Below are 27,802 nucleotides of genomic sequence, written 5' to 3'. Positions count from 1 at the left end.
GGAAAATAAGGGAGGGGAAAATAAGGGAGGGGAATAGAAGGGAGGAGACATAAGGAGAGAGAAAGAAAGAGAAAGGGAGATAGGAGGAGAGTGGAAGGGCCAAAGAGAGAAAGAGGGGATATACATGTAATAGAGAGTTTGAGAAAGAGATAAGGAGAGGGACATAATCATAATATGAACGTGATAGACAAATAATAGAATGAAAGAAAGAGAACAGGATTATTAACAGAAAAGGGAAGTGAGACAATGCTGAATGGGACCAGGGCAAATATAGACCATTGTTCCACGGCGTATATAATTAGCATTCTCTCCGCTCTATAACAATCGCTTTAAACTGTCAGTGATTTTATGCAGAGCAAGCATCTAGACATAATGTAAACAGTCTGATGGAAAATTCATCAAGCTCTCATCAAGTTTATGGATGACAATGAATTCATTATGGATAACTGCTAGCAAAAGCTATTAGCTATGTTCAAATGGCACCATGGTAGTTTAAAATTAAACTTTGCGAAGCGTCAAAATTATAAACAACGATCCACTATTTAAAGGGATAGTTGAGTTTTGTTGCAGAGGGCGCTACAGAAAATATTTTTTTTGTGAGAAAATGAAAAACTGAGTGTCAAATTTTGAAAGTCCATACAATTCAAATGACAAAATCATTTTTGTTTGATCTGAATTGGTTCAGAGACGGCTGAAATATCCATAAATATATTCCATTTCTAATATTTGTGTACCACCACAAGTATTACATAATTTGAAAAAGCCGTTGAAAAAATGAAGTAGCGCCTTTTACGTTTTATTCCAGCCAATGCAGATGTAGGCTTTTTGTTGGCTTTTTTATGTTAGTTATAATACGCACAACCAGCCGGCCCATGTATTGTTATTATCAATTAATTAATTAATTAACGGTCACCATATTTTTTTTTGAAAGTAGAGCTGAATTGGTGTGATCCTATTGGCTAAATTTCACACATTTTGGGGTCTAAAATTACCTTCATTGCAATTTTAGGTCCTAAAAGGGTACTAGAAATGTCATAAATAAGAATAAGTGCAATAACCATGCGCTTTGAAGACATTTGCGATCTGATACAAGAACTCAACTATCCCTTTAAACCATGACAAAGGTTCACAGGAGTCTGAAACAAGTATTCAAAGTCAAATACAAGCTTGGGGAAGCATTCATTTTAACTAAAAGATGGTTTAACCTCAGGATTTACTTTATTTGCATTCGCATAGCACATTACTTTGCGTGAGGACCCCCCACTGCTCGTGGTTATCGTGTTTACTCAAGATCTGTCATATTTGGTACCTTCAAATAAATTTGAATATTTGTAACCATGAGTGCAAGTGCATTTGCATTGGTTGATATTAATTAAATACAAGATAACTTCTAAGTTCATGACCACAACCTTATCTTCAAGTTAAAGGACTGTCTGTGTGAACCTTACAACTATTGATGCTTTCATCTTTTTCTCCTCTTTTTGATTTCTAAAGACAAAAAAAATTCACCTCATTTTGGAATATTTGAAGGGTTTACTAACAGGTGGATAACCATTTGGTCTAAAACCAGTTCTAATAGTCATTTGATGATTATTATCATTCATGATTCAATGATTATTGAATCAAGGATAGAAGAAAAAATGGGCATTAATTAGACAAACTGGGAATTAGACCAAATGAATATTAGCCTAAATGGTAATTAATAATTATACAAAATGGTAAGTAGACGAAAAGATTATTAGACCATGTGTATAGTAGACGGGCTGGGAATAGACCAAATGGGAATAGACCGATTGGGAAGTAGACAAACCCACTGTAGACCAAACAGCGATAAACCAACTAATAGACACTGTCTGATGATTACCGCTCAAAGACTGTATTGAAACGAAAGCAAGTTTATCAAAACTCTCCAACGTGATGACAATTCTCACTTCAGAAGAATATTTTGAAAAGCAATGTCAATGAATGACAATAAATGACAAAGACAACTTTCAATTGGACTGATAGCTTCACAATATCTAAAGAATTATTAGCAACTTCAAAGTAATTGTCTTTTTGTAGTTTTGAGTATTCTTGACACAATGGGATAATTTTACTTGTTCTATGATGGACTAAAGCCACATTTTATCTTGAATTGTTTCAAAAGTAATACATTTTATCGAAGCTCTCAATTAGACAATTGTTTCATAACCAGAACATACATGGGCCATTCATGTAGTTCTAAGTGGCCTTCATCTTTTATTTTCAATTGTTTAATTTGAGTTTAAACTATTCATTATTTTCTTAATTAAAAAACAGAAATCTGTCAAAAAAAAGAGGTTTCTATACATGAATAACAAGCTTTATTTCCCTCAAAACTCAATTGTTTAAATGTCATCCCTCTATTAAGTGAAGTTCTTTATCAATTGATGATTTTTTGTTTTTCATTTTCACATATGTTGTGTAAAGAGTTGGAAAGTTTAACCCATCTAGTTTTCTTTATTCCTTACAGAAAAAGGATTCATTTTTCTGTCATTTGAAAGATTCACATGTTGTTCACATTCGCATGGTGCCCTGGAGCTGTTTAATGATACAGCAAAGTTTTTCATCAAAGAATGCCCTTGAAACTCAATTGTACTCCCCGGGTTCACCCACCCACAATGGTAGAGAAACAGAGAGGGCACGAAAATAGGCCAATTGTTTCACTGGCATCCTCACTTTATGTTATTTTGAGTAAACGTATATCTCTCTCTCTCTCTCTCTCTCCCTCATCTCTGTGTCTGTCTGTCTCTCTCTCTCTCTTTCTCTCTATATATATATCTTTCTCTATATCTCTCTCTCTCTCCCTCTTCTCTCTCCCTCTCTCCCTCCCTCTCTCCCTCTCTCTCTCTCTCTCTCTCTCTCTCTCTCTCTTTCTCTCTCTTCAGTCTAATTCAGGCCACCTTCCTCGCTGTTAGTCTGCAGGTTCAGACTTTAATTTGACACTTTTGTGTTTCTCCTGAAAAGTCTTGAGCTAAGCCTAATGTTATCAGTCACTAGTTGCTATGCCAGGCGCAGCTCACACCCACAATACAGGGCCTTTGGACTGCAGTCCATGCATAGTATCCTAAGCTCAGACTCTCCGTAACGCGTTCCAACTTAAAATAGTTTACGACTGAAAAGAGTTTGTGCCTGCAAACTGATTTCAAGCCCCGTACTCCTGGCTGCCACACAGCCTTTGTCTCCGTGGTAGTGAAAAGAAGGAAAAAACATACGATTCAGATCAATCGGCCAAGTTGGTTGGGAGCAATCACGGACGGAGGGAAGCCTTCCGTCTGTAATAACTTCCTAGAGTAAACACTCATCCCTTTCAACATCTGACTGAGTTTCATCAATTGGCTTTGCCACGCTTGGTTATGTCGTTTTTGTCCAAACGTGGCCGGGTTCCCACAAACGTCGTCGCCATGGTGATAAGTAACTGTTATTTCTCAAGTTTCGTGTATGGCGTTTATGCTGCCCAACCCCTTAGATATGGCATGTGAAATGATTGGCAAAATTAATCTTCATGTACACCTGTACATGTACATAACGTTGGAAATTTATTCTAGGACTTCTTATATTACTATGCATATAATCTGAAATCGAACTGTATATTCACCGATTTTTAAGTCTTTAAGTCTTCATTTTCAAAGATAACCTAGTTGGGAATTTGTTGAAGGACTCCTTATAATACTGTGCATGTAATCTGAATTGAAATGTATTTTTACTGTTTAAGTTTTTATGTCTTCATTTGAATACCCATTTTGGCCGTTTCCACAATAAATTGGTGCTTTAAACCATGATTAAGGATTAAGCATTGTGTCGAAAGCATTCTTTACATCTTCTTTTTCATTGTTTATACCATCATTTATTTTATTTTTATTTCATTTGAGATTGCCTAAAGAGAATATCACTCATGTCTCAAGAGGTGATTGACTGAAAAATATTTCTTATATAAACATCGTCCTCTTCAACAGGTTGAAGATATGTTTCATAAAATCTTAGTTGCTCTCTTAACAATTACTTTAGACATTCTTTTTGTGAAAGGCCCTCATGCTTCTCTCAATGTTTCATCGCAAATTGTCTGAATTCTGACGTCAACATTCCCTTTGCAAACTATCACAAACGTGAGAAATCATTTGATGAATTGTTGTTGGAGTTGTATGTTTGTTTGTTTGTTTAATGCAGCATGTTGTGTTGTTGTGGACTTGAGTGATGTATTAATGATACTTGACAGAGACAAACCGGTAACACGTGCTGTGCAGCCACATGACATTCTGTGGACCATTCCATTGTGCAGGGAGGGGTGCTTACCTGTTTTCTTGTTCTCGTCTTCCCCGTTCTGAGTTTGATGTACCTTGCGATGAGTTCATTACGACCTAGAAAGAAAAATGTGAAGAAACATTAGAATTACAAATATATATGCAAAAAATTGTGATCTCACAAAACAAACCTGGGAGAGAGAGAGAGAAGAAAAACGTTTTGTTTTATAAGTCAGATGAAAATTTTGAATGCAAAAGAACATTTGTTCATATTACAAATCTAGGTTCAGTGTTACTTCATCTACATGTTACTATAGCAACCTCAATCTGTCAATCCGTCATCTCAAAGAAGGTAAAAAAAGGGGAAACCGAGAGGTATTTTGTTTTATTTGGAGGTTTTTTATCTTTCACTTTGCAGGTGTATGTCTGTACATGTATGTCTACATTGTATTTTGTCTCGCATACTGAGATTCAGGTGAATTGTTGTACCACACGTGGGGGCCAAAAATAATCCAGGTAAAAAGGATTTCTAAAAGTTTCATGTTATTGAATGTCATGGAGAAAAATTTGCAGAACTCTCTTTCTTTCTTCTGAAGAAGAACAACGTAAACCTCAGCAACTGCAGTAATACAAAAGATATAACACAGATTGGTATTTATAATATCTATACCCCCTTTGAAGTATAACTATTGGATTAGTTCTGCCATGGGATTACTTTTTGTCTCTCTCTCATTCTTTCTCTTTCTCTCACTCTCTCTCTCTCTATCTTTCTATTTCTCTTTCTCTTTCTCTTTCTCCTTTTTTCTCTTTCTCCCTCTTTCTTTCTCTTTCTCTTTCTCTCTCTCTCTCTCTCTATATTTCTCTTTCTCTTTCTCTTTTTTATCTTTCTCTCTTTTTTTCTTTCTCTTTCTCTTTCTCTTTCTTTCTTCTCTCTTCTCTCTCTCTCTCTCTCTCTCTCTCTCTCTCTCTTCTCTCTCTTTCTTTCTCTCTCTCTCTCTCTCTCTTCTTTCTCTCTCTTTCCCCTCTCTTCTTTCTTTGCTCAAAATATTTTAAAATCTGGTAATACTATCACCTCAGGACAGGGTCAAATAAAAAATAAATTCAATAGGCCATTTTCGTAATGTAACCAAATTTAATGCATAGGTCTTTGTGAAGTGCCTCAATACAAACTATTTCATTCACCTGATAAGAATAATAGTATTTTAATAGACAGAATCCTAACTGCATACATTAGTTGTTGCCAGGTTGGACAAACATTATGGCTTGACCTACCTAGCAACACTTGATATATGCAGTTGCATTCTGACTATTGAAATACTATTATTCCTATCAGGTGAATGAAATAATTTGTATTGAGGCACTTCACAAAGACCTATGCATTAAATTTGGTTACATTACGAAAATGGCCTATTCCCCTGTCTGTTTTATTTTCCAAGTCTGGTTGGAAGCAGGCTAAATTTATCTGGGAGAAACTGCATAAATGTACATGTTCTGCCCCCAGGCTACCCCCATACATGTTCATCTGTATGTATGAGGGTACATGTACATGTAGCTTGCATGCATATGAAATCGATATCAAATAAATTCAATGTTAACATTCGTTTGGGTGAACTCATGAACTCATCCATCTTTCTAAAGTACAATGTGTACTCTGACAATAATGAACCTGACTGCAAAAAAGTAGGAAAACATATTTTGACTACCCACGACTTCTCAGCTTTATAAAGCAGACTTGATGACGAGACTAGAATAAATATGCAAAGATTGTAATTCAAACAAGACTCTAAAACAAAATGCCAAGAGAACAAAAAGTTCTTTTGCGCCTCTTCAGAAACTTCTAAAACCAGCATCTCTCAACACGAGATTTAATTTCATCTCTCCCCGTTCTCTTTCTCATATATCTATTGTCTCTGTCCACAAATGCCTCCGTCGTGCGGCAGCCCAAATAAAAAGAGAAGACGAAATAAACAAGAGGCCCCATCGTGGGAAATCTGGCCCATTGTTAAATTCCAGAGACCTGCAAAAATGTGTATGCTAGCAGTCGAGGTATTGCAAGAATTTGGAACGGAGCGGTTGCTTCTGAAATCTGGAGAAAAGAAGCAGGATCGGGGAGATACTGGGCATTCTTGAGTGGTGCCCGAGCTATCTCGTTTCTGGGTTGTGCGTTCGGCGATACCCTCGGTTTTCTGGCTGCGTCCCTCCCCCCACCCCCAGAGGAGCGAGAGAAGTAGGCCGTATCAATAATGGATTGAGACAAATGGGGAAATAGACATGGAGATTGAGAGGAGAGCTCTCCAGCTCTCGGAGGTAAGGTCAGGTCTTAGTCTGAAGAAGCTAAACCCGTATGGATTAGAATCGCGCCTGTGTTTTCAAATACATGTAGTATAAGGAATTGGGAAATACACAGGGAGAGGGGGTAGAGAGAGAGAGAGAGAGAGAGAAAGAGAGAGAGAGAGAGAGAGAGAGAGAGAGAAAGAGAAAAGGGAATGGAGAGATAGAGTAGGAGATAGAGAAAGAGAAAGAGAGAGAGAGATAGAAGGGGATAGAGAGATATAGAAGGGAGAGATTGGGAGAGAACTCTCGGAGGTAAGGTCAGGTCTTAGTCTGAAGAAGCTAAACCCGTACAGTATGGATTATAATTGCTCCTGTGTTTTTCAATAGTACCAGGAATTGTGAAATACACAGGGAGAGATAGGGGGTAGAGAGAGAAATAGAGAGAGTAGGATAGAGAGATGGAGAGAAGAGGATAGAGAGAGAAATGCATGCCTGTAGCTGACTATGTGATGCTAATGAAGTTGGTAACTTGTGGAGAAAATGTGCAATACCATCATTTGGATTGAAATTTAAAGAAAACTTTAAATTTACAACTTAACTTTTTACAATCGATCTCCATATCATTTGATTTCAGTTGAGATTTGAGAATGAATTACATGTGATTTGGCAAACAGAATGGTTTTGTGATAAAAATGATGACAACCACTTATCAGGTGTAGACATACGGTGTAGACATACTGTACAGTGTAGACACGGTGTAGACATGGTGTAGAACTGCCAAAGTAACAAGCGTTCAAGCATATAGGGTGGAGAGTGGCAAATGAAGATTAACGTCTTGACAATGAACATTAGTGCCATGGCGGGACTTGAACCCTGTACCTTGTGATCTGCAGTCGGGTGACTTATCCACTAGACCACAACACCTTTATAATTCATATTAATTCATAACGATGATGATAATGGTAATGATAACGATGATGATAATGATGATGAAGATGATGATGCCAGTGATAAATTACAATGACAAAGACAATGATGATTTGACGACAGTGTGTCCACATCTAACTTCCACCTGTAATCTATCGAACACCATGCCCCAGATACATGCATTCCTATCGGAATAGTTTTAGCAGGTTAATGTGAACATGTGGGTCAATGGAAGCTTCAGCCTGTTTACTTCTCGTCTTCATGCAAGGTATCGAGGGAATTGACCCGACATGGCCCCCTGTCTTATATCTGTATCAACTAGCTGCATTCACACACAAAATATCAGCAGGGGTCATGCCCCGTTTTATGTCTGTATCAACTGGTTGCATTCACACACAAAATCTCTGCAGGGCTCATGCCATGTCTTATATCTGTATCAACTGGCTGCATTCACACACAAAATCTCTGCAGGGCTCATGCCATGTCTTATATCTGTATCAACTAGCTGCATTCACACACAAAATATCAGCAGGGGTCATGCCCCGTCTTATATCTGTATCAAATGGCTGCATTCACACACAAAATATCAGCAGGGGTCATGCCCTGTCTTATATCTGTATCAACTAGCTGCATTCACACACAAAATCTCTGCAGGGCTCATGCCATGTCTTATATCTGTATCAACTGGCTGCATTCACACACAAAATCTCTGCAGGGCTCATGCCATGTCTTATATCTGTATCAACTGGCTGCATTCACACACAAAATCTCTGCAGGGCTCATGCCATGTCTTATATCTGTATCAACTGGCTGCATTCACACACAAAATATCAGCAGGGGCCATGCCCCGTCTTATCAACTAGCTGCATTCACACACAAAATCTCGGCATGAAGTTCATGAAACTTGCAGAAGAAAAAGGGGGGGACAAGGGCTGTCTTCACCGAAAGTTGGCGCAATTGAAAAAACATTACAGCAGTGAGAACAATGTCAAGATACCCTGCCTTTAAAATGAATCCTGTCGCCTCCCCCCCCCCCCCCCCCCCCCCCCCCCACTTACAGTATTTAAAAAAAAGTGAAAAAACTAGGCAAAAAAGGGAAAACTTTCCTATACCAGGCAGTAGTAGCAGTCAATGAAAGTTCATTCTTGTTTACTCACGATTTCTAAACAATGGATCAGGGGGAATTAACCTCAAATGACCTCACACCCCCCCCCCCCCCTCACCATCTGTGGTCTTACCCTCACAGACACAGTTCACAAAACAATGCTCAAATACCCTTGCATGCCTTTAAAAAGAAACTGAAATTTCTATTAATAACCATTCTACGACATTACCATAAAAACAACTTTCTATACTGTTTCCTCCAATTACAAACTTTCAGAGGGTGTACCTGTATACATGTATATAATTTAATATATTCATGGGGAAATGCTGTTGTGTAGCAATGGCTTTTCATCCGAATCTGGCAAGAGTGGGGATAACGCAGAATTGGGACAAGATGAGGGTTTTCTCGTTAAAAACTCTCAAATACTTGGATTAAAGTCAATCGATTCTCTGCTTAGACACTTCAAGCTTGTTAGGCTTGAAATGATGCACCAGGATCACGCCAGGGGATTCCTTCTCAGAACACCCGTACCCGTATCTTTTGCAGACGAGAAAAAACTTTGTACAGATGAGAAAGAAGAGTTTGGTCGAGAAAAAAATACAAATGGGGTAGAAGTGAAACAAACAGCGTAATGCGAGACGGCGAGCATCGCCATATCCCGATCAGGAGCAGAATAAAGATGGTGATTTTGACACCATTTGTCTCACTTATGCAAATCCAAGCCATGTGGAGCGGGAGCGTTGGGAGCAGGGCAAGAGTGGTGGCTCCCGGGGTTAGTGGAGGGGGGCGGAGATGTCTGGCAAGCCCGAGGACGAAACATTAGTTTCACCAACAAGTTGGTTGAGGGTTTGTGCACTATGGCAGACGAGAAAAGAGCCTCTAGTTTCTTGACATACATGAAGCCTTATCGTTTCAACTTTTGTTTTAAAGATTAAGTTGAATTCTGGTCAAACATTGTGAAAGAGACTGGCTGGCAAGCCTTAGGACGAAACATTAGTTTCACAAATGAGTTGGTCGAAAGTTTATGCACTATGGCAGACAAGAAAAGAGACTCTAGTTTTTTTCACATACATTATGTTCATCATGTACACGTTGCCTTCTTTCAACTTTTATTTTAAAGGTAAAGTTGGTCAAACATTGTGAAGAAACTGGCTAGAAGCAACAGGGAAATGTTGATGGTGTGGTACATTAAAGAAATACTGTACAGGGTACGGTTTTCAAACCATCAAAAACATAGAAAACTGACTCAGTCAGCTTACAGAAACATGTACAGTTATCAAGTAAATTATTCATATACTCTTACCAAATTTTGTAATATTTTAAGTGTGTGAAAAATTGAATTATCCTGACTTATGTTTCTTGAGAATGTGACATATATAATCAAAGCTGCATCCGAAAGTATTCAAAGAAAGGTCCTAATTCAACCAGTCCATCTTTCATTCTTGAGTTTAATACGAAAAACACAAAAACATGAAATTTACCATGGGTATATACATGTTTAGGACTACATACACATGTGGGATAGATGTTTGGTCCAAACTTTTCAAACAACTGCATGTACATCGAGTCTTTCACGAGGGTATTTGAAGAGCAAACCTGAAGAGCAAGCCCCTGGGAAATGCTACTATCACATTCTTCCAGACTGTCTGACACTTTGGTTTTCATCTCTAACAGAACTCAACCTTCTCTTGAAATATTGATATTGTGTTTAATAGGGGTGATTTGGGGACTTTCACTCTCAGATTCCATTCTTCTTTACAAGATAAGTTTCAATTGAAGAGGTTGCTGTAAGCATTTCCGTGCAATTGAAAATATCATCAAAACTTGTCTTGGACTTCAAAATATAATGTGTATGACAATGCTGAGAGAAAAGTCAGGAAATAAACGCAGGGTTCAGAACGCAGCGTTTAGACTACTAAAATTCATTGTATGGCTACATGAAAGTCATATATAAATGCAATGAGTTATTAATTTTTTCTAGTTGTATAGCGGAACGCTTCTTTGACCATCGTTTTGAAAGAAAACTTTAAAAAGATGCAGGGTCCTGTTCTACTGTAGTCTAAACGTTGTATCCTACGAAAACTGTATAATTTGGTGGGACTTATCATGAGCATGCATTGATGATTGGTAAGTGTCATGACAACTGACCTTTTCAAAACAAGTTTCTTTTTATGTTTCTTTATACATGTTTCAAACATTTTTTAAACGATGTTGTGACACAGTCTGTACACCCATTTCCCTATATACCATGATTCTTTATACTAATTTCATAAAGAGTTTCTCTTGTCTAAACAGGATATAAGTCAAATGACTCTGGCTACTGGCCCTAGTTTCTATTCATAAAGCTAGTTTCATTACTTAGTAAAGAATTAAAGATATTAAATCTTTTTATGATAGGACTGTTTAGTTACTGAAGTACACAATGAAAGGATGTCATGACAATTCTCACACGAGGCGCGTCTTCATCATCTCGAGATTGCCAAATAGCCCGCTATTTCTGATTTGGGAAATAATCCCCAAGTATCAAATCGCGTCTTCACTATCTCGAGATTCGACCTCGAAACTTGAAAGTCAACCTTGAGAAATTAGCTCGAGATATTTTGCTCAGCGTTAGCGCGTATTGCGAATCTTCGGTCTAGTGAAGACACACGGGACAAATAGCTGGATATTTTGCCAAACAGTGGGATATTTTGCAAACTATCCCAAGATATCTTGGGATGACAATCCTGACCAAATATCCTTCTAATTGCTACTTTGGTCTGATGAAGACGCAAACTAGCTGGATAGTTTGCGATCAGGATAGTTCAAATAGCTGGATATTTGGCAATCTCGAGATAGTGAAGACAGGCCTACGGTTACAGTAGCAGTCATTAACTCCCCTCTCATGATACAATGCAGACTTACTAATCAATTGAAGTCTGATGGGAGAATAATTAATATGAACAATTAGTTTTTATGCTCAATAAAGATGTCAGAATTGAGGAATGAACTAGACTGGATTAAAGTTAATAGCAGTCTATTAAAAGCAAAGGGGGTGGACAATGGAATAAATGGATTAATTTATCTTACATGTAGACCTACATGTACATGTACCTGTCACTGTACACATGTACACTCTTCAGTAGGCCGACATATAAATGGGCCCTGTTACATAAAACTTGTTATCAATAGCAAATGCAAAATTTGTATGACAAATTTGCTCTCATTCAATCAAATGTAACAATTTCAGTAGCTTATAACAGTTATCAAAGCTTGTTATTGATGACAAGTTTTATGAAATGGGGCCCTTGTCTCTTCTGCAAAATGATAACGCCAAAGGTGGGTCTAGTCCAGGGGGGGGGGGGGGGGGGTGTTTCACAAAGATCCTAAATTGAACTTATCTCTAAGTTGGACTTATGGAAAGCTGTTAGCATCATTGACAATATTTTGTAAAATTATTTTAAAAAGCATAAAATGTTGATTCAAATCATTCATGTTTTCTAATATCTTGGAAGATTTCACGTTCTTGATGTGGAATTTATGAAAAGTCTAAAATACTTGAATTTTGCTTGTGAATGTATTTAATTATAACGCTACAAATGGCTCTCCATAATATTTAAGTCCAACTAAGAGTTAAGTTCAATTTAGAATCTTTGTGAAACACCCCCCTGGTGTTGCCAATTTGCCAAAGAGACTGTTGGGATCGTGCAATGCTGAAATAGTCACCAGAGAAACAGATGGATTTCTGCTATCAAAACAAAGCTGTTGTTCTAAGAGTATTATGGTAATGGTGACTCAAAAAACAAAAAATCTAGACATTGAAATTGGACAGGTACTTGAAGTAAAATCAATATCTACGGGTGCCAAATCAAAGCTTGGAAGTGGTCTAGGAGTCAATCATAATTTCATCATTAAGACATTATTCAGTCATTATATCCAGGGCTGACCTTACAGGCAGAGGTCGAGGTAGTCTTCCTTTTCAGACTCAAATCATGAACAGTATCGGCAAATCTGAGTTCCTGCAAAGAGTTAACGTCTAGAATCTTGAGGGTATGTTTCGTAACACTTTCTCAAGCATCTTAAAGCCCCACTGCACTAGTTTGGCCAGGAGGGATTAGACCTCCCTGCATGGACACTGACAGTATCTCATCAAATCAGCTCTCAATTATCATAAGAAAAAGAGGATCATGGGGGACCAATGGTCACTGATTAGGCATTGTTTGCTATATAGAGGGCGCATGTAGCTATATAAGTAGTGCAGTGGGGCTTTAAAGGACATGGAGGTTGATGATAGTCTTGATTCTAAAACCCGGCGGTGGGCAAAGCGGGGGTTTTCACTGTAACGAAGGCATCAAAAGGTTTCTTTCTCTAGACTATAGGGAGTTTGGGGATCACGGTGTGCACCCGAGGGTCTACGGTGCAGGTTGCAGGAGAGCAACTCTGCTGACACTTCCTGTTGAGCCAAGCTTTTGTTGCCGCCGGTAACCAAACACCTGTGCTTGAACACAGTAGGAAGAAAGGCTATTCTTGGTTCAAGAAGATATCAGTGTAAATCTTTGCCTCCAAAAGTTTGGAGGATAAGTTTCGACTCACAGAAAACTTTGTTCTGGTGGTTCATCAAGTACATCACAAAGCAAAATTAAATTTTCTTCCACAATCCACAAACTTTATTAACATTTTCAAAAACATATTTTAAAAATCGATTTATCAATCGACCCAACTGATCAACCAACCGACTGACCTAACACCAATAAACCAAACTATAAAATGAATCAATAAATTGAATTAACAAATTAATTAATCAACCAATCAATCAACTGAGTCAACCAACCAACCAATCAATCAATCAATCAATAGATGATTAAATAAATCACTGAGAATGCTAGCAAAGTCCATTATGGCATGAAAAGCCCCATTTTTTGCGTCACCTGGGATCTGATTTTTACTCTGTACTGCAGTTCCACAAAGACTAAATCGAAGTTGAACTTTGCGTAGGAGGATACAGTCTGGCAACGCCAAAGCTGGGATTGACCCTACGAGGGCATCGTGGGTATTAGTGATGGGACTCTCCCACTCCCCCAGCCCACAAGTCTGGTTTTGGAGGATTCATCTTCAGCTGATTCATCAGGGTATTAGGGTACAATACATTGAGAAAGGCTTTCTGATAATGGGCTTGCCTTTTCTGGTGTCTTATTGATGTACTTATTCTTACTTTTTCTTACTTTTTCTTTTCTTTTTAGTTTGATTTAGGATTCATCTTCTGTTATTCACAATCAGGGGTAACGGAAGAATACATTGTGAAATGCTTTTGGACATGGGCTTGTATTTCCTGGTGTCTTTTCTTTGTTCCTGTTCTAATTCTTTCTTCTTCTTTTTTTTTTTTTTTTGGGGGGGGGGGTCTTTTTAAAGCATTATTAAGATTGCCTTTGAGGTCAAATGTTAAAGGTACTATGTCCCATTTGCATGCCAAAAAAATGAAAAAGTTAAATTCCAACTGCATTTGAAAGATAATACTAATTTAGAACTTCCCTAAAAAAAGGTGGGGCTTGAAAATGTCTTCAAGTGGGAAAATAACGACTATTAGTTGTCAAATCGACTTTAGGGCTATAGAGCCCAAAAGTAATAGTCTTGATTTTCAGACAATTGTACTGAATGGTCATACGTTTTATGCTGCGCAAAGATTCAATCAGTTTAATCTTGGCCATCACAAGAAGTGGGTTATTGATGTAGACAAATGCTCATGTACCCTTTACAACTCTTTTCATGTATGTTATTACCAAAGAAGAAAAAAAGCCAGTCAGTCACTCAATAGTGTCTGACAGTGAAGTCTAGCAAGTAAACGGGTTTCCTTGCATATTTTGAATATGAGGACACTGCTCAAGTTTAAATTTCACAGATAGGACATACATGATATATTCATAATTCCTGCAAAGTTCTACAGAATTTGAGGTTAGCTGCAAAAGGGACATAGTACCTTTAAGCACTATTTATTATTTGAAAATCTTCCCTAGTTCAGTTTCTGTATTACATTCTCTCTCTATAAATATCTATTTTAGATTTGTTTATTATTCTTTGAATCCTTTCCAACATTCACTTCTCTTTCAATCTTGCTTACCCCCCACCCCCCCCCCCCCCCTCTTTGTTTCCTCTTCTGTCTCTCTCTCTCTCTCTCTCTCTCTCTCTCTCTCTCTCTCTCTCTTTCTTTCTCTATTGCACTTCATCTTTCTGTCTCTCTCTTCCCTGCACTGTCTCTACATCTTGCTCTTCCTCCATCTCCTCTTCAAATAGCTCTAGCTTTCAAACTTTTTTGATTGAACCTCTGTCTAGCAATCCCCATGATTTTCGCCAGGCCCTTGACAGGTCTGGGTTACAATGCAAGATGTTTGTTCATAAAAAAAAACTTGTTTCCAAGTAGGGATGGTCTCTCACAAACTCCATTAAGAACAAAACTCCAAATAAATCATGCGTACAGTGGGACATCCACATTGCACAACTCAAACGTCTGCCACTAATTTAATCCATCCCCACTTGCATCCACAGGAGATACAGTCCACCACGATTCACAAGACGTTTCAAAAGATGTTTCAAAGGTAGGGGCATTCACACTGCAACCAAAAACCCTGGGTTTGTCATCAAAAGTTGCTAGGCGACTATACCCATAAACACAACAAAATACTCAACAACAAAAAATTAACACTGACTGGGATAAGGTTTGTTTTTAGTTTTTACAATGGACTCTCAAAATATAAGTGAATCAGGAGTGTCACCTATGACAGACATGAGTGCTATACAAGAACCCATTATTATTATTATTATCATTATTATTCAGGTTTTTGCTCATGTGACTCTCTACCTTGCCTCGCGATACCAAAGGGGAAGCCGCAAGTCGCACATGTACACTACTCACAACAACGACAACGTTTCAACAGCAAGCAAACATCAACTGTTTATAACCAATGATGCCAGTGGTGTAAAGGCATTTTTTTTTAATAGTGTAAATAGGCCCATATCTTCAGCAATATCTGAAAGGAACTTGCAAGGCCAAAGCAAGATTTCAAAAGGCCTGTCCTCATCAGCTCAAGATTGCCAAATAGCCCACTATTTCTGATTTGGGAAATAATACCGAAGTTACAAAGCGCGTCTTCATCAGCTCGAGACTTGACATCGAAACTTGAAACTCGAGCTCAAGAAATTAGCTTGAGATATTTGCTCAGCGTTCGCGCATAGTGCGAGTCTTCAGGCTGGTGAAGGCGCACCGGACAAATAGCGGGATATTTTGCAAACTAGCCCAAGATATCTTGGGATGATTATCTTGACCAAATATCCAACTAATTGCAACTTTGGGCTGATGAAAACGCAAATTAACTGGATAATTTGCGTTCGGGATGGTTTAAATAGCGGGATATTTGGCAATCTCAAGCTGATGAAGACAGGCCTAACGAGAGAGGGAGGGAGGAGAGCATGTTGGGACGTCGGAGGGCTTATGTCTGTCACTATACAGACTCTTCTGCTTCTCAGACTGGCGCTGTCGAACCCTGACACTGGAGTTAAAAGATGACTTGATATTCTACCTTTCTTAGGGTATTCACTCTCACAAGATTTTCTTTCATAATGATTGAAAGAATATAATGGGAATGGACAGACTTGAGGAAGCATTGGTGGTTCAACGGTAAGGCCACTAACTGGGAAGTTAATGGGTCAAAAGCAAATCTGTGAACTAGTACCCTATGGTAAGGTACTGGTATTAATTCTCATTATCAGATCTTTGGATAGGACTTGGATAGGACTTGGATAGGACTTGTATAAAGGGCATCAAGGCAACAACTGACTTTATATACATGTACATTGTAGAGATAATAGAACCTGATAAATCTACAATGTCTCTGAGCCATTTAAAGATAAACCTTTACCCGAAAAACACCTCTATCTTGCCCCCACAAACACCCTTACTCCTCCTCCCCCCCCCCCCCCCCCCCTCCCCTCCCCCATCTCTACCATCTACAATGTACTCACTTTCTCCTGATGCCTTGTCAATGGATGTACAGCTGACCAGTAACAACCTTACCCCTCCCCCCCCCTCCCCCCCCCCCCCCCCCCCCCCCCCCCCCCCCCCCCCCCCCCCCTTTTCCTCCACCAACATCTATCTGCTCATTGTCCACTGATGCCTTGTCAACTGACGCCCGGCTGACTGCTACGATGGATCAAATTGGGTTACGATGGCACAAAAGGCCTTAATAATGCGCATACAGGATGGATGTGCCGTGAAAAGTTGCTCAAAGGTTGCGACTTAACACAAGGACTAACACAATATGACGACCTTTTCTGGTAGTCTTAAACACCAGACCCTTCAGATCACCAGGAGAGATTGCTCATGGGCAGCAGTATGGAAAGAAAGCAACTGAACATATGAACTGGCACAAGTTTTACATACAAAAATACCTGAAAACTCATTTAAAAGAATTGTACACCCTATTCAGCTTTGTCCAAAGTGTGGCCAGAGTCGATCTGAAAACTACAAAGTTCTCTCTAAAAACGATGATTACATGTAAACTACATATTCCAGAAAATTAGATGTTTCTATTAAGAATTATATCTCTTTTAATCAATTGTGAATTTATTAGAAACAGGACAATTAATGTTGTGTTACAGACAGACCCATGGCACGGTAAGATACAATAAATTGCAGCAAGATTGGAAATACATTTAATGTTTAAGATTAATTAAAGTTAATTTTTATGTTACAGGGCCTACATGTAGGTAAATCTTTAAAGAACGCCGCTTTTGCCTTTCTCCTTCTTCCCTTAATATTTCCAATTTCCCATTATGACTTTAACCCATTCCTATACAGTTCATAAAGGAACATTATAGGGGTTCACATTGAAGACTAGAATCAATAACCCCATGTTTCAGATCAGGGTTGACAGCTCCTTCAACAAAAGAAGAACGACAGGAGTGATTAGATAATGGAAAGAAAATCAGCATTTCTGAAAGCACAGTGGCATGCAGGAATCGCCTTGCCACATTCGCTGCCCCGCCCGAGGGGGCATCCAAGCGTCCGACCGACGTGGTCGCAATCTGCACCGGGCCGGGGACGTCACAGACTCTTGACACTAATTCCTCCACTCCCCTAACTCAACCCTCCTTCCTGGGGCATCGCCCAGCCGGCCCGCTCCCTGCCCCCATCTGCCCATGCTGCTGGTCTGGAAGATCTCGAGTCGTTTCTTTGCTTGCTCTTTAACTTGATTACACCCAGACAAATCAGGCTGACTGGCTACGCGTACTCTAGATATGTTGGATTTGTGGTTGTCATGAAGAAAGAGGAGGTGGGGGGGGGCGGGGGTTGATGTCTTTAGCTGAACCACAGGCACCTGACAGGTGATGTTTTTGTTTTTGTTTTATGTTGATTCATTGTTTTGAGTATTTGTTTATCTTCATCACTATCTCCTGTATTTCACTGATGACAACTTCAAAAATTCATAACTTTCCTATATTCAATCGGATATTGCTCAAACTGTCACTATTTTTCCCCATCATTTTTCTGCTCTTATTAAAACCAACTCAAAATCAGAGTGGAAACTCTCCTTCACGGGAACAGAAGAAAATATGTTATGATTAACCCTAGTTATGATGTTAACAAATTCTTTGCTCCATATTCCACACAATGTACATAAACATATCCCTCTGGATCTGTGAAAGAATACACATGCTGTATCAAATCAATTCATTTACAGGGAGAAATATCGAACTTTTTTAAAGCTATGTGTGTTCAACAACTTCAGCTCAACCTGAGTTATCATTTTTGTGCTATGGTAGATGAATTTGAAGTAATCTGACAAATTATCAATTTGAAGTGAAGCTTTATCAAAGTTATCATTCAATCAATGTACATCATAAACTTTAAAAGGCTGCATAAGTTTTAAAATGCTGTGATTTTGCTAAAATTAGAACACAGACATATTCACACAAGCATTGTTTTTTCTTCTTTTGCTCGACTGAAAAGTGATACTGCAATTTTTCCAACTTTTCCTCCTGTCTCTCAAGACTGTACCACCACCTCCTTCTTTGTTTACACTGTCTTTCAGCACCTACAGCTAACAACACATGTAAGGAGAAATCATAAGCTTGTTCGTTTACACCACGATAGCAAAAGAAACACAGGAAATGATAAATACTATATTCAGAGTAGTGCAAAGGTTTACAGGACATATAGATCTCCAGGGCGTATCTTATATTTCTCAGACCTGACCTTAAATAAAGTCTTGATACTTTCGGGATACCCTGGTCTATCACTTTTTAGATTCAGATTTTGTTTTTGTTTTTGTTTTTCATTTATTGGTTCAATTGTGCTTGCTCTCTATGTTTTAAATAATAATTAATCATAATAATAATGATAATAATTTACAATAAATGTAGAATAATTAGTGAAAATTGTTAAGAATGTTTTCCCTTTCTCTTACATTCTACGAAAGACTACAAATGATATTAAAGATAAACTTGAGTTCTGGTAAAAAAAGAAAATGAATTCTCACAGAATCTAACGAAGCTTACACTGAATGTTCAAGATTACAAATAAATGTCATGTGCCAAACAATTTTGGAAGAAAATGTATACTAGCTGAGTAATGAGCATGTAGAAAGATAAGGAAATCAGGGGAGTACTGGCCCCGACACCATGTGCCTTGTCCCATATACATCTTTCTGTGTAAGTGATTGTTACTTTACCAAGACTCTGCCAAATTTATGATGATTTTGATGACTATAGAACCTTGCATTACACACCATTACTTGCATGCTATATGATCAACTTTTCTGATCCTTTCCACACCTTTTCTTTCACAATGCAATCGCATTACCAGAACTCAAGTTTATCTTTAAGTAGACAGAAAGATTATTAGACTATGTGGATAGTAGACAGGCTGGGTATAGACCAAATGGAAATTAGACCAAATGACTATTAGACCAAATGACTATTAGCCTAAATAGTTATTAGTCAAAATGATTATTAGACCATGTGGATAGTAGACGGGCTGGGTGTACTGTAGACAATATGGGAATAGACCAAATGGGTAGTAGACAAACTGGTTGTAGACCAAATGGCAATAAACCTCACAATCATTTACTTGACCAATATCTACACCAGTGTGAACTAGGCCATGAGAGACAGTGGAGTACACCTCCAAATTAAAAGGCGCAGAAACATCCATGGTGACAAGCACGATTGTGCGTCCCCTTGTTCCCAAACCTGATTGAAAAACCAGGCGAAAGAATCTCAGGAATGTTGAAAGAATGCGTGGAATGCCTGACTGGGCCCAGCCACCAAGTCCATTAGTCAGCTTGGGGGGAGACGCTTTTGTTGTCACAGATTTCCATCATCAGTCCGAAATAATGAATCATCTTGCATCTTGGGAGACAAAGCGGGCAAGTCCAAGGTAATTAATTTGACCCATACCGTTACTAAAGTCATCTATTCTTTTGATATATACAGGATCATTTATTGGACACATATTTAAATACAGTGACTACACTGTACAACTTTTTCCAGTATTTAGTGTAAAATGAAATTCTTTAAAAATGTGTTTTCCAGTAGTATAAGACCCCGTTGTCATTCACTTTGTTGGAGAGGTCTAACTAAGACCCGTTCCTTGGGAGCAGTTCTTAGGTGAGTGAGAATGGTCAAAGTGGTCCAGGAAGTGGACTTCTGGACCGCTCCAGAAGACCACCTCGGGAGGTGGTCTTGAGGAACGGGTCTTATTAAGAGCGGTTTGGACCGCTCTAACGTGCAATGTGAACGGAAGCGTACTTTGACCGGAAGTGAGCTAGTGACGTTCCGTGCGAAACATGTAGTACGGTACATACGGTTTGTATTCCGCGCGCGAAAAAATTGACCTGCTGACCTGAGCTGCCATAGCAACAACACCACTTTGACTAGTGGAGCGGTTTGAGCCATAAAAAAATGCTCGGAGTGTGAACGCTCGCAAACCGTTCCTCAAGACCCGTTCCTCTGGAGCGGTCTAACTAAGACCACTTTCAAAGTGAGTGAGAACGGGGTCTAATTGACATTCTTTTAAAATGTTTTTCCAGTAATGTAAATCAAATGTTTTAAACTGGTTTCCTGCAGTGTAAATACATGTGTAAAAGTCAGCGATTCTTGTCTCAATGACCCGAGCCACTCAACAGACATCCGACTGCTATTATGTAAGAATGCACGTGCTTCAAGTAACATGCCTCAAGTAAAACCTGAATATTTTCTTCAAGTTACAGCTCAGTTGTCCTCGTGTGCAGACTGTAATAGTCGAACGCACGTGGCAGGAACAAACAATCTACAACATGATTCCGTAATTCATGGAGCATGTTTTAGTCGTTACAAGAAGGTGTAAGTGTTTGCATGGCAGAAATAAAAGGTCCAAACGTTTTCTTACAATTGAATCTACCAAATATTTTGTTTTATAAGAGTAAATACTGTATGGCAGGCATACCAAATTATATTTCTAAAATCCTCATTTCTTTCAATATCAGCATACTACTGCAGGAGGTAGTTTTGAGAGAAGTTTTGAGAGAAGTTTTGAGAGAAGTTTTCAGAGAAGTTTTCAGAGAAGTTTTCAGAATAATTGCATCATCGGCCACCTGATATAAAAATTGTATGTTCTATGATCGATTTGTATAGCTGGGCCACTAAAGAAGACAGGGGAAGAAGATATATTGCTAATGAAAGCAAGTCAATAAAATGGTACATCTTTTCAAAATGAACAAATCTTTGTTCTTTATTTGGTATGTACAATGTCCATGAGCGAGACATTTTTTTAAACCATTATTTGGTATGTACAATGTACATGAGTGAGACGTTTTTTTAAACTATTATTTAGCTGAAATAATGTAAAGGTAAGCTTTGTTAATGTGTAACAAAGGGCAATGAATTTCATCTCGACTGTTTTGCAAATTACAATAGTGACAGACAGACGCGAAATTGTATTTTACACTTTTATACCCAAATAATGAACAAAGATTTGATAATTTTGAAAAGAAATATACTGTTATGTATCAATTTCTAAGTCAGAGCCAACGCTAAGAGCTAAATAAAAATATAACTTATGTAGTTCATTTTAATAGTTGGGTGATATAATAATATCTGAGAGATTATCAGCAAAAAAACTGTCCATGTTCATTTCTCTAAAAATTGACATACACCCTGTACATGAACATGTACAAAGAAGAACCCCCACAATCAGATTGTTTCAGTCCTGATAATATTCCACAAAGCAAAATCACATTCCATGTCAAATGAATTCATTATAAATTCCCTACATGTATCATTTAAAACTCCACCCCTCCCTCAAAAGGTAACCATCAGTATCACCCCTACACTAAAATAGATAAGTCCCTGTCTAATAAGCATATCATCAATAATGAAACAGCTAGATTTCTTCCCATTAGACTCTCCCTCAGCCTCTCTCTGCAAAACCACACACCGACACACACACTGCTATTACCGGGTTGCACCACTTTATTTAATCAAGTGGCTGGGGGTAGTAGACTGCGTGGCTGGTGGTGATTCATTTGTCGCCAAGGCAACGCTGTGCATCGTCAATTTCCCCTGTCAGCTCCCTGCACTGCATGCCTAGCATACCATGCATTCCAATCTGCAAAACCAAAACACTGCGAGGTAATGGAGGTTTGCTGGCTGCTCACTCGGCTTGATTAGAAATACATGTCACTTCATTCATCCTCCTCACACAATTCCACTTGTACACACCACTGTACATGCAATTCTCTTTGTTTATCTTCCTTCTTCATCTCTCTCTCTCTCTCTCTCTCTCTCTCTCTCTCTCTCTCTCTCTCTTTCTCTCTATCTTCTCTTCTCTTCTCTTTTATAAATCTATCTTATTTCCTATCCTTTCACATTTTTGTCTCTCTTATTTTTATATACACCTGGATCAATACTCATACTCATCATACATATGACAGCTGAGGAGACGTACTCTTTCTTTCTTTTTCTCTCTCTCTCTCTCTCTCTCTCTCTTTCTTTCTCTTCTATTATATTTATACCATCTTTTAATTCTATATGATCCTACCTGTAATTTGTCATTTTAATTTCACTGTTCTTTACTATCTTATCTCCTATCCTTGATCATTTTTTGTCTCATATTTTGATATACATACACCTGTATACTGTATCTTCATCTTGACACTCCTCCCATTCTCTCTCTCTCTCTCTCTCCCATTCTCTCTCTCCAACTTTCTCTCTCTCTCTTCCTAACTCACCCTACTTTCTCTCTCTCTCTTCCTAACTCACCCTTGCTTGTTTGCTCTCTCTCTCTCTCTCCCTCTCTCATTTTCCATCTTTCTCTGTACAATACATGCTTCTTCTTTCCCCTCTTCTTCTTTCTTCTTTGTCATCCATTCTGCTCAGTTGTCATTCTTTTTGTAATCCCAATCTCTTTCTCACCTCTTCTCTCTTTCTTTCTTCTTCTCTCTCTCTCTCTCTCTCTCTCCCCCTCTCTCTCTCTCTCTCCATCTTTCTCTGTAAAATTAATACATCTTCTTGTCCGTCTTCCTCTTTTTCTTTGTAATTCCTCTTGTATCATGTATTCTCAATATCTTTCTCTCCCCTTCTCTCTCTCTCTCTCTCTCTCCAAATCCCAAATCTTTCCAAAGGAGAAAAAGTGCACGGCATGCAATCAGATTTACCCCGATTCTCATCTGCTTCCCTATCAAGTCTATAGCATGCCATCTGCCCTAGGACGGAGACCCCTGCGCTAGCTATAATGCTCACGAGGATAAGAGAGTTGCTCCCGACAATTAACAAAAAATCCATCAGCGCCGCTTCAATTTCCTGAAACTGCTAATGAGTTGCATTCCAGCTACATGTAAATTACATGGCTTTTTTTGTCAAACAAAAGGACTAGATCGTCCCAACCCACTACTCGAAGACAAATTGCTTCTTTTCATCTCCCCCTCTCTCGATCTTCCCTCTAATCATGAGTGTTCTATGTGTGTGACCCTTGAAGTAGGAATTGAAAGCACAGCATGTAGGGAATTCAGGGTAAAGTACATTTCACCAAGGCAACAACAAGCTAGTACAAAGGAGAATCATTTCCCCTCAGAGTGCAATAAAATCTCATCGTTTATATAATTAAAAACACTTTACGTGTAAACGTGCCGAGAAGTAATGCAATGTGTTCTAGATGCACATGAGAGCAGATCAGCAACGTTGATGCTCGTTGAATTTAAAGTATGTACTTTGAATAACACGTGTAAAATGAGCACGTTTTTTATTAAATAGTTTATCTTTTATAAAGACAAGTACATCCTACACGGCAAGTGGCAATCTCCTACAAATTCATGGATTACTTAGGTATTTGTAAACTTTTGCACTCATGAACAATATCTTAACTGCGTTTAGAAACACGTGTAAAAAGAGCACGTTTTTTTAATAGTTTATCTTTTAAGACAAGTACATCTTACACGGCAAGTGGCAATCTCCTACAAATTCATGGATTACTGAGGTATTTGTAAACTTTTGCACTCGTGAACAATATCTCAACTGCGTTTAGAAACACGTGTAAAAAGAGCACGTTTTTTTAATAGTTTATCTTTTAAGACAAGTACATCTTATACAGCAAGTGGCCATCTCCTACAAATTCATGGATTACTGAGGTATTTGTAAACTTTTGCACTTATGAACAATATCTCAACTGCGTATAGAAACGTGCATGTACTACATGCATGTAATTGGCATTTGCAGGTGTGAACAGTTCTGCATGCAATGAGATGAGTAATCAGCATTGTATCAGTGTACTGTGTAGACAAGGTTTATTTTCTTAGATTTGGATGAAGTGGATGAAGTCTGTTCACGCTCTGTCTCAACTGCGTTTAGAAACATAGTTCATCTGCAGGTGTGAACAGTTCTGCATGCAACGAGATGAGTAATCAGAACAAGGTTTATTTTCTCAGCTTGAGGTGGACAGATGCCTGTCCCAACCCTGCCCTCAATCACCACCTCGATCACCAACTCCTATCTTCATCTGATCAAGGTCATGCACATGACACCTTACAAATCTCCTTTCCATATTATTATTGCTGGGTTATCTTTAGGAAAATAATGCTCGTGAAGATAACTAAGCATATTTCACTGTAGTGGTGGTTATTTTACCCGACTGCTCAGAAAGCATAAATGCTTGTTAGTATTAGCCACCAGAGGACCGACGGCTTTAGGTCCTCTAAGAGAGACTTGGTAATGAGGATTAATGCCTTACCAAAGGGCACAAGCGAATCGCCTTGGTTTCGAACCCGGGTTACCGGATTACGAGACCACTGCTCTACCAACTGGGCTATCGCACCTGACGTACCAGAATCATAGATTTAGGCAACAATAAACTAATATACTGGTCAGTATTTCATTCATAACCAACTGTCCCCATCTTATCAAGGCTACACCCTGATGACAGCCTCATCAGCCTTCTTTGCATATTATTGCTACAGTGTAGGTAATCTTCACAAAAATAATATTCTTAAAGGTAAAGACCAGTATTGGAAACGCCCCAATTTCAAAAAATGAAATGGAAGCTCTCATTACCTATCATGTGAAAGAATATGTTTTGACTAATACATGATGATAAAAAATTTGCCGGGAAACCGCCTACTAATTCATATATTTGGTAAATTTGTTTCTCTCATGGTCTGTGAGAGATATAGGGTAGTCCCATATACATCTTTCTGTGTATAGTGCTTGTAACTTTACGAAGAATGGGCCAAATTTCTTATCATTTTGATGATTCCAGAACCTTGCAGATGCTAGATGCTAGATGATCAACCTTTTCTGATCGATTCCACAACGTTTCTTTCACAATGCAATCGCACGACCATAACTGGTCTTTACCTTTAAGAACAATATGTATTCACAATGAGAACTACAATCTCAAGACAATCTCAAGAAAAATAATCACCAAGAGATCTACAAATTTAAGCCTTATCCCATTTATCATTGACACAAATTAAAACAAAACTATATCCCCTCTGACTTCGTCGGCGAGGGGATAATTAAACAGAGACTAGGCCTTTAGTTTTCAAGCATGTTTTGTTTTAAACTGGAATGTGGATTAAAAACAAATGAAATGAAATAGATACTTTTAGTCTGGATTTCAGATTTATTTTTCAGATTTTCAAAAGGACTCTACATGTACGTGTAACGGACCTGCTACAACCGTTGATAAAAAACAAAACGCTGTCCAGAGCCTAAAATAAATGTACATTTGTTTGTATGTAGTGTGCATGGCCATACAATGTACGTAGGCCTTCATGTACATAAACATGTACATACATGTGCGTGTAAACCAATATGTCAAAGATTCAAATTTACAACACATTTTATCTATAGCCTATAACATGACAGCGCCAGGTACTCTGCCAGCCATAATCGAAAGAGAATTTGTGTGTAGTCCTGCTTGTATGTCCACAAAAACAAACATACATGTACATGTACATTGTACATCGAAACGTACATCAAAATGTACATCAAAGTGTACATCGAAACGTACATGGAAACGTTTGACAATGTACAGTGTACATAAACATGGTAATCCTACAGTGCTACACATCTTATCCATATAGCCTATAACATGACAGCGGCAGGTACGGTGCCAGCCATAATCGAAAGAGAAACCCCACTGAGAAGGGACCCAGCAATAGACTTGATCTTGACCCTTTGACCCCAGCGATGGTTGGGCTCTCCCCGAGGTCGCGACCCCTAGTCACGGACCCAAGCAGATAAGAAAACAAGCCTGTAGATTTATCGCTGAAAGGTAGTCCTGCATAGATTTATGAGCGATAGGCTCTCCAGACAATATCAAAATTCAAAGAGAGGACAAACACATCTCTAATTTTCTTTCCATTTTCACTTTTTGTAGACTGACAGAAATGCTGAGAAAACAATCTTGTGTGTTTAAATTTATTATACAGTATATAGTGTATACATCAAATAAAAATTGACTACCGGTACTCATCTACCACTTCGTTTTGTCTCCTTACACATCTCCATTTGTTTCTCATAATGAGGATTACATTTTGTGGGAAATTTGAATTCACAGAAAGGAACAGAATATTGATGATAATTTTAATAGCAAAATTATCAAAGGTAATGGACTGATGTTGCCACTTGACCCTAAAAGGCTACAAGTGCACAATTTGAGTGTTACAGTAATTCTAAATCTGATCAATGTTCTCAATTATTGGGCACAAGTAAACGAAAGGACATACATGTACTGCACATACTCATGGGTGCAGTGTAGCCTACAAGCTACATTACATTTCCATGTTGGGTCACACGATAACACTCTACACACCTGAGAAGCCTACAGGTGTACACTGTACACGTTTTTTTTTATACACATGTAGTACTTCTTGGAAGTTGGTTTGAGCTAGAATACCTGGAAAGCAATGCGACCCCTGGAAATCAATCTGCTCCGTGCATTCATAAATGCACGTCTCCATAGTTGACTGACATAAATATACCAATGAATTATTTGAAACTGCTTTTCATTTTCATTTTCATTTTTACCATTTTTCGGCACATAGCTGTCAGTAGATTTTCGTAATCATAGTATTTAACGCAGTGTAAATAAACAAAACACAAATGTATTTCTCTACATTGTAAACTATAAAGACTACCTGTAGTACGTGTTTAACAAATCAACATTTGTAGGTGACATACAAGTACATGTTTTTGTTGTACAGCTGTAAATGTACACACACAGATACAATGTATACTTGCAGGCCTACTGTACAAACTGTAATGGTATTTCATAATACGTTAAAGTATGTGGACAAGATATTGCTAATATATTTCAGGGTATTAGTTAATAAAAAATTAGTATATTTTCAAATCAAAATAGTATCGTACTGTATGTTAATGAATCGTAAATGATATTACAATTCTAAATTATAATTGTATGATAATAAAACGTAAATTTTATTCAACAAGCATTATTTGGAGTAGGAAATACAAAGTGTTGCTGCTGCTGCATGTTAGCCTACAAATGTACAGTACATGTACAGGTTGTACATTATAAATGATTTTTTAAGTGTGACCCTGCCCTACATGTACATACTGTAAGTACTGTGCAAACTAGCCTCCTATTAGTACTTTCTATGAAATAAAAAAATCATCACAAAATAGGGCCGTATTAGCCTAGCTCAAAGACAAACATTATCTCTTGGGTCATTGAGTAGCTTTTGCGATGCTACAAATTACATGTCTCTGCAGG

General features: G+C 38.3%; 1 protein-coding gene across 1 annotated transcript in view; it reads right to left on the bottom strand.

The window, feature by feature from the left end:
- LOC115918912 (transcriptional enhancer factor TEF-1-like) overlaps positions 1-27,802 on the bottom strand; it is a 75,948-nt gene that overhangs the window by 26,755 nt on the left and 21,391 nt on the right. Inside the window, 1 exon segment of the mRNA XM_030994184.1 lies at positions 4,312-4,376. Within this exon segment, the coding sequence (XP_030850044.1) occupies positions 4,312-4,376 (65 nt within the window).

Source organism: Strongylocentrotus purpuratus, unplaced genomic scaffold, assembly GCF_000002235.5.
Source record: "Strongylocentrotus purpuratus isolate Spur 01 unplaced genomic scaffold, Spur_5.0 spur5_contig_850, whole genome shotgun sequence".
Classification (NCBI taxonomy): Eukaryota; Metazoa; Echinodermata; class Echinoidea; order Camarodonta; family Strongylocentrotidae; genus Strongylocentrotus; species Strongylocentrotus purpuratus.
Note: the sequence above shows the minus strand (reverse complement) of the source record. Positions and strands in the feature narration are given on the sequence as shown.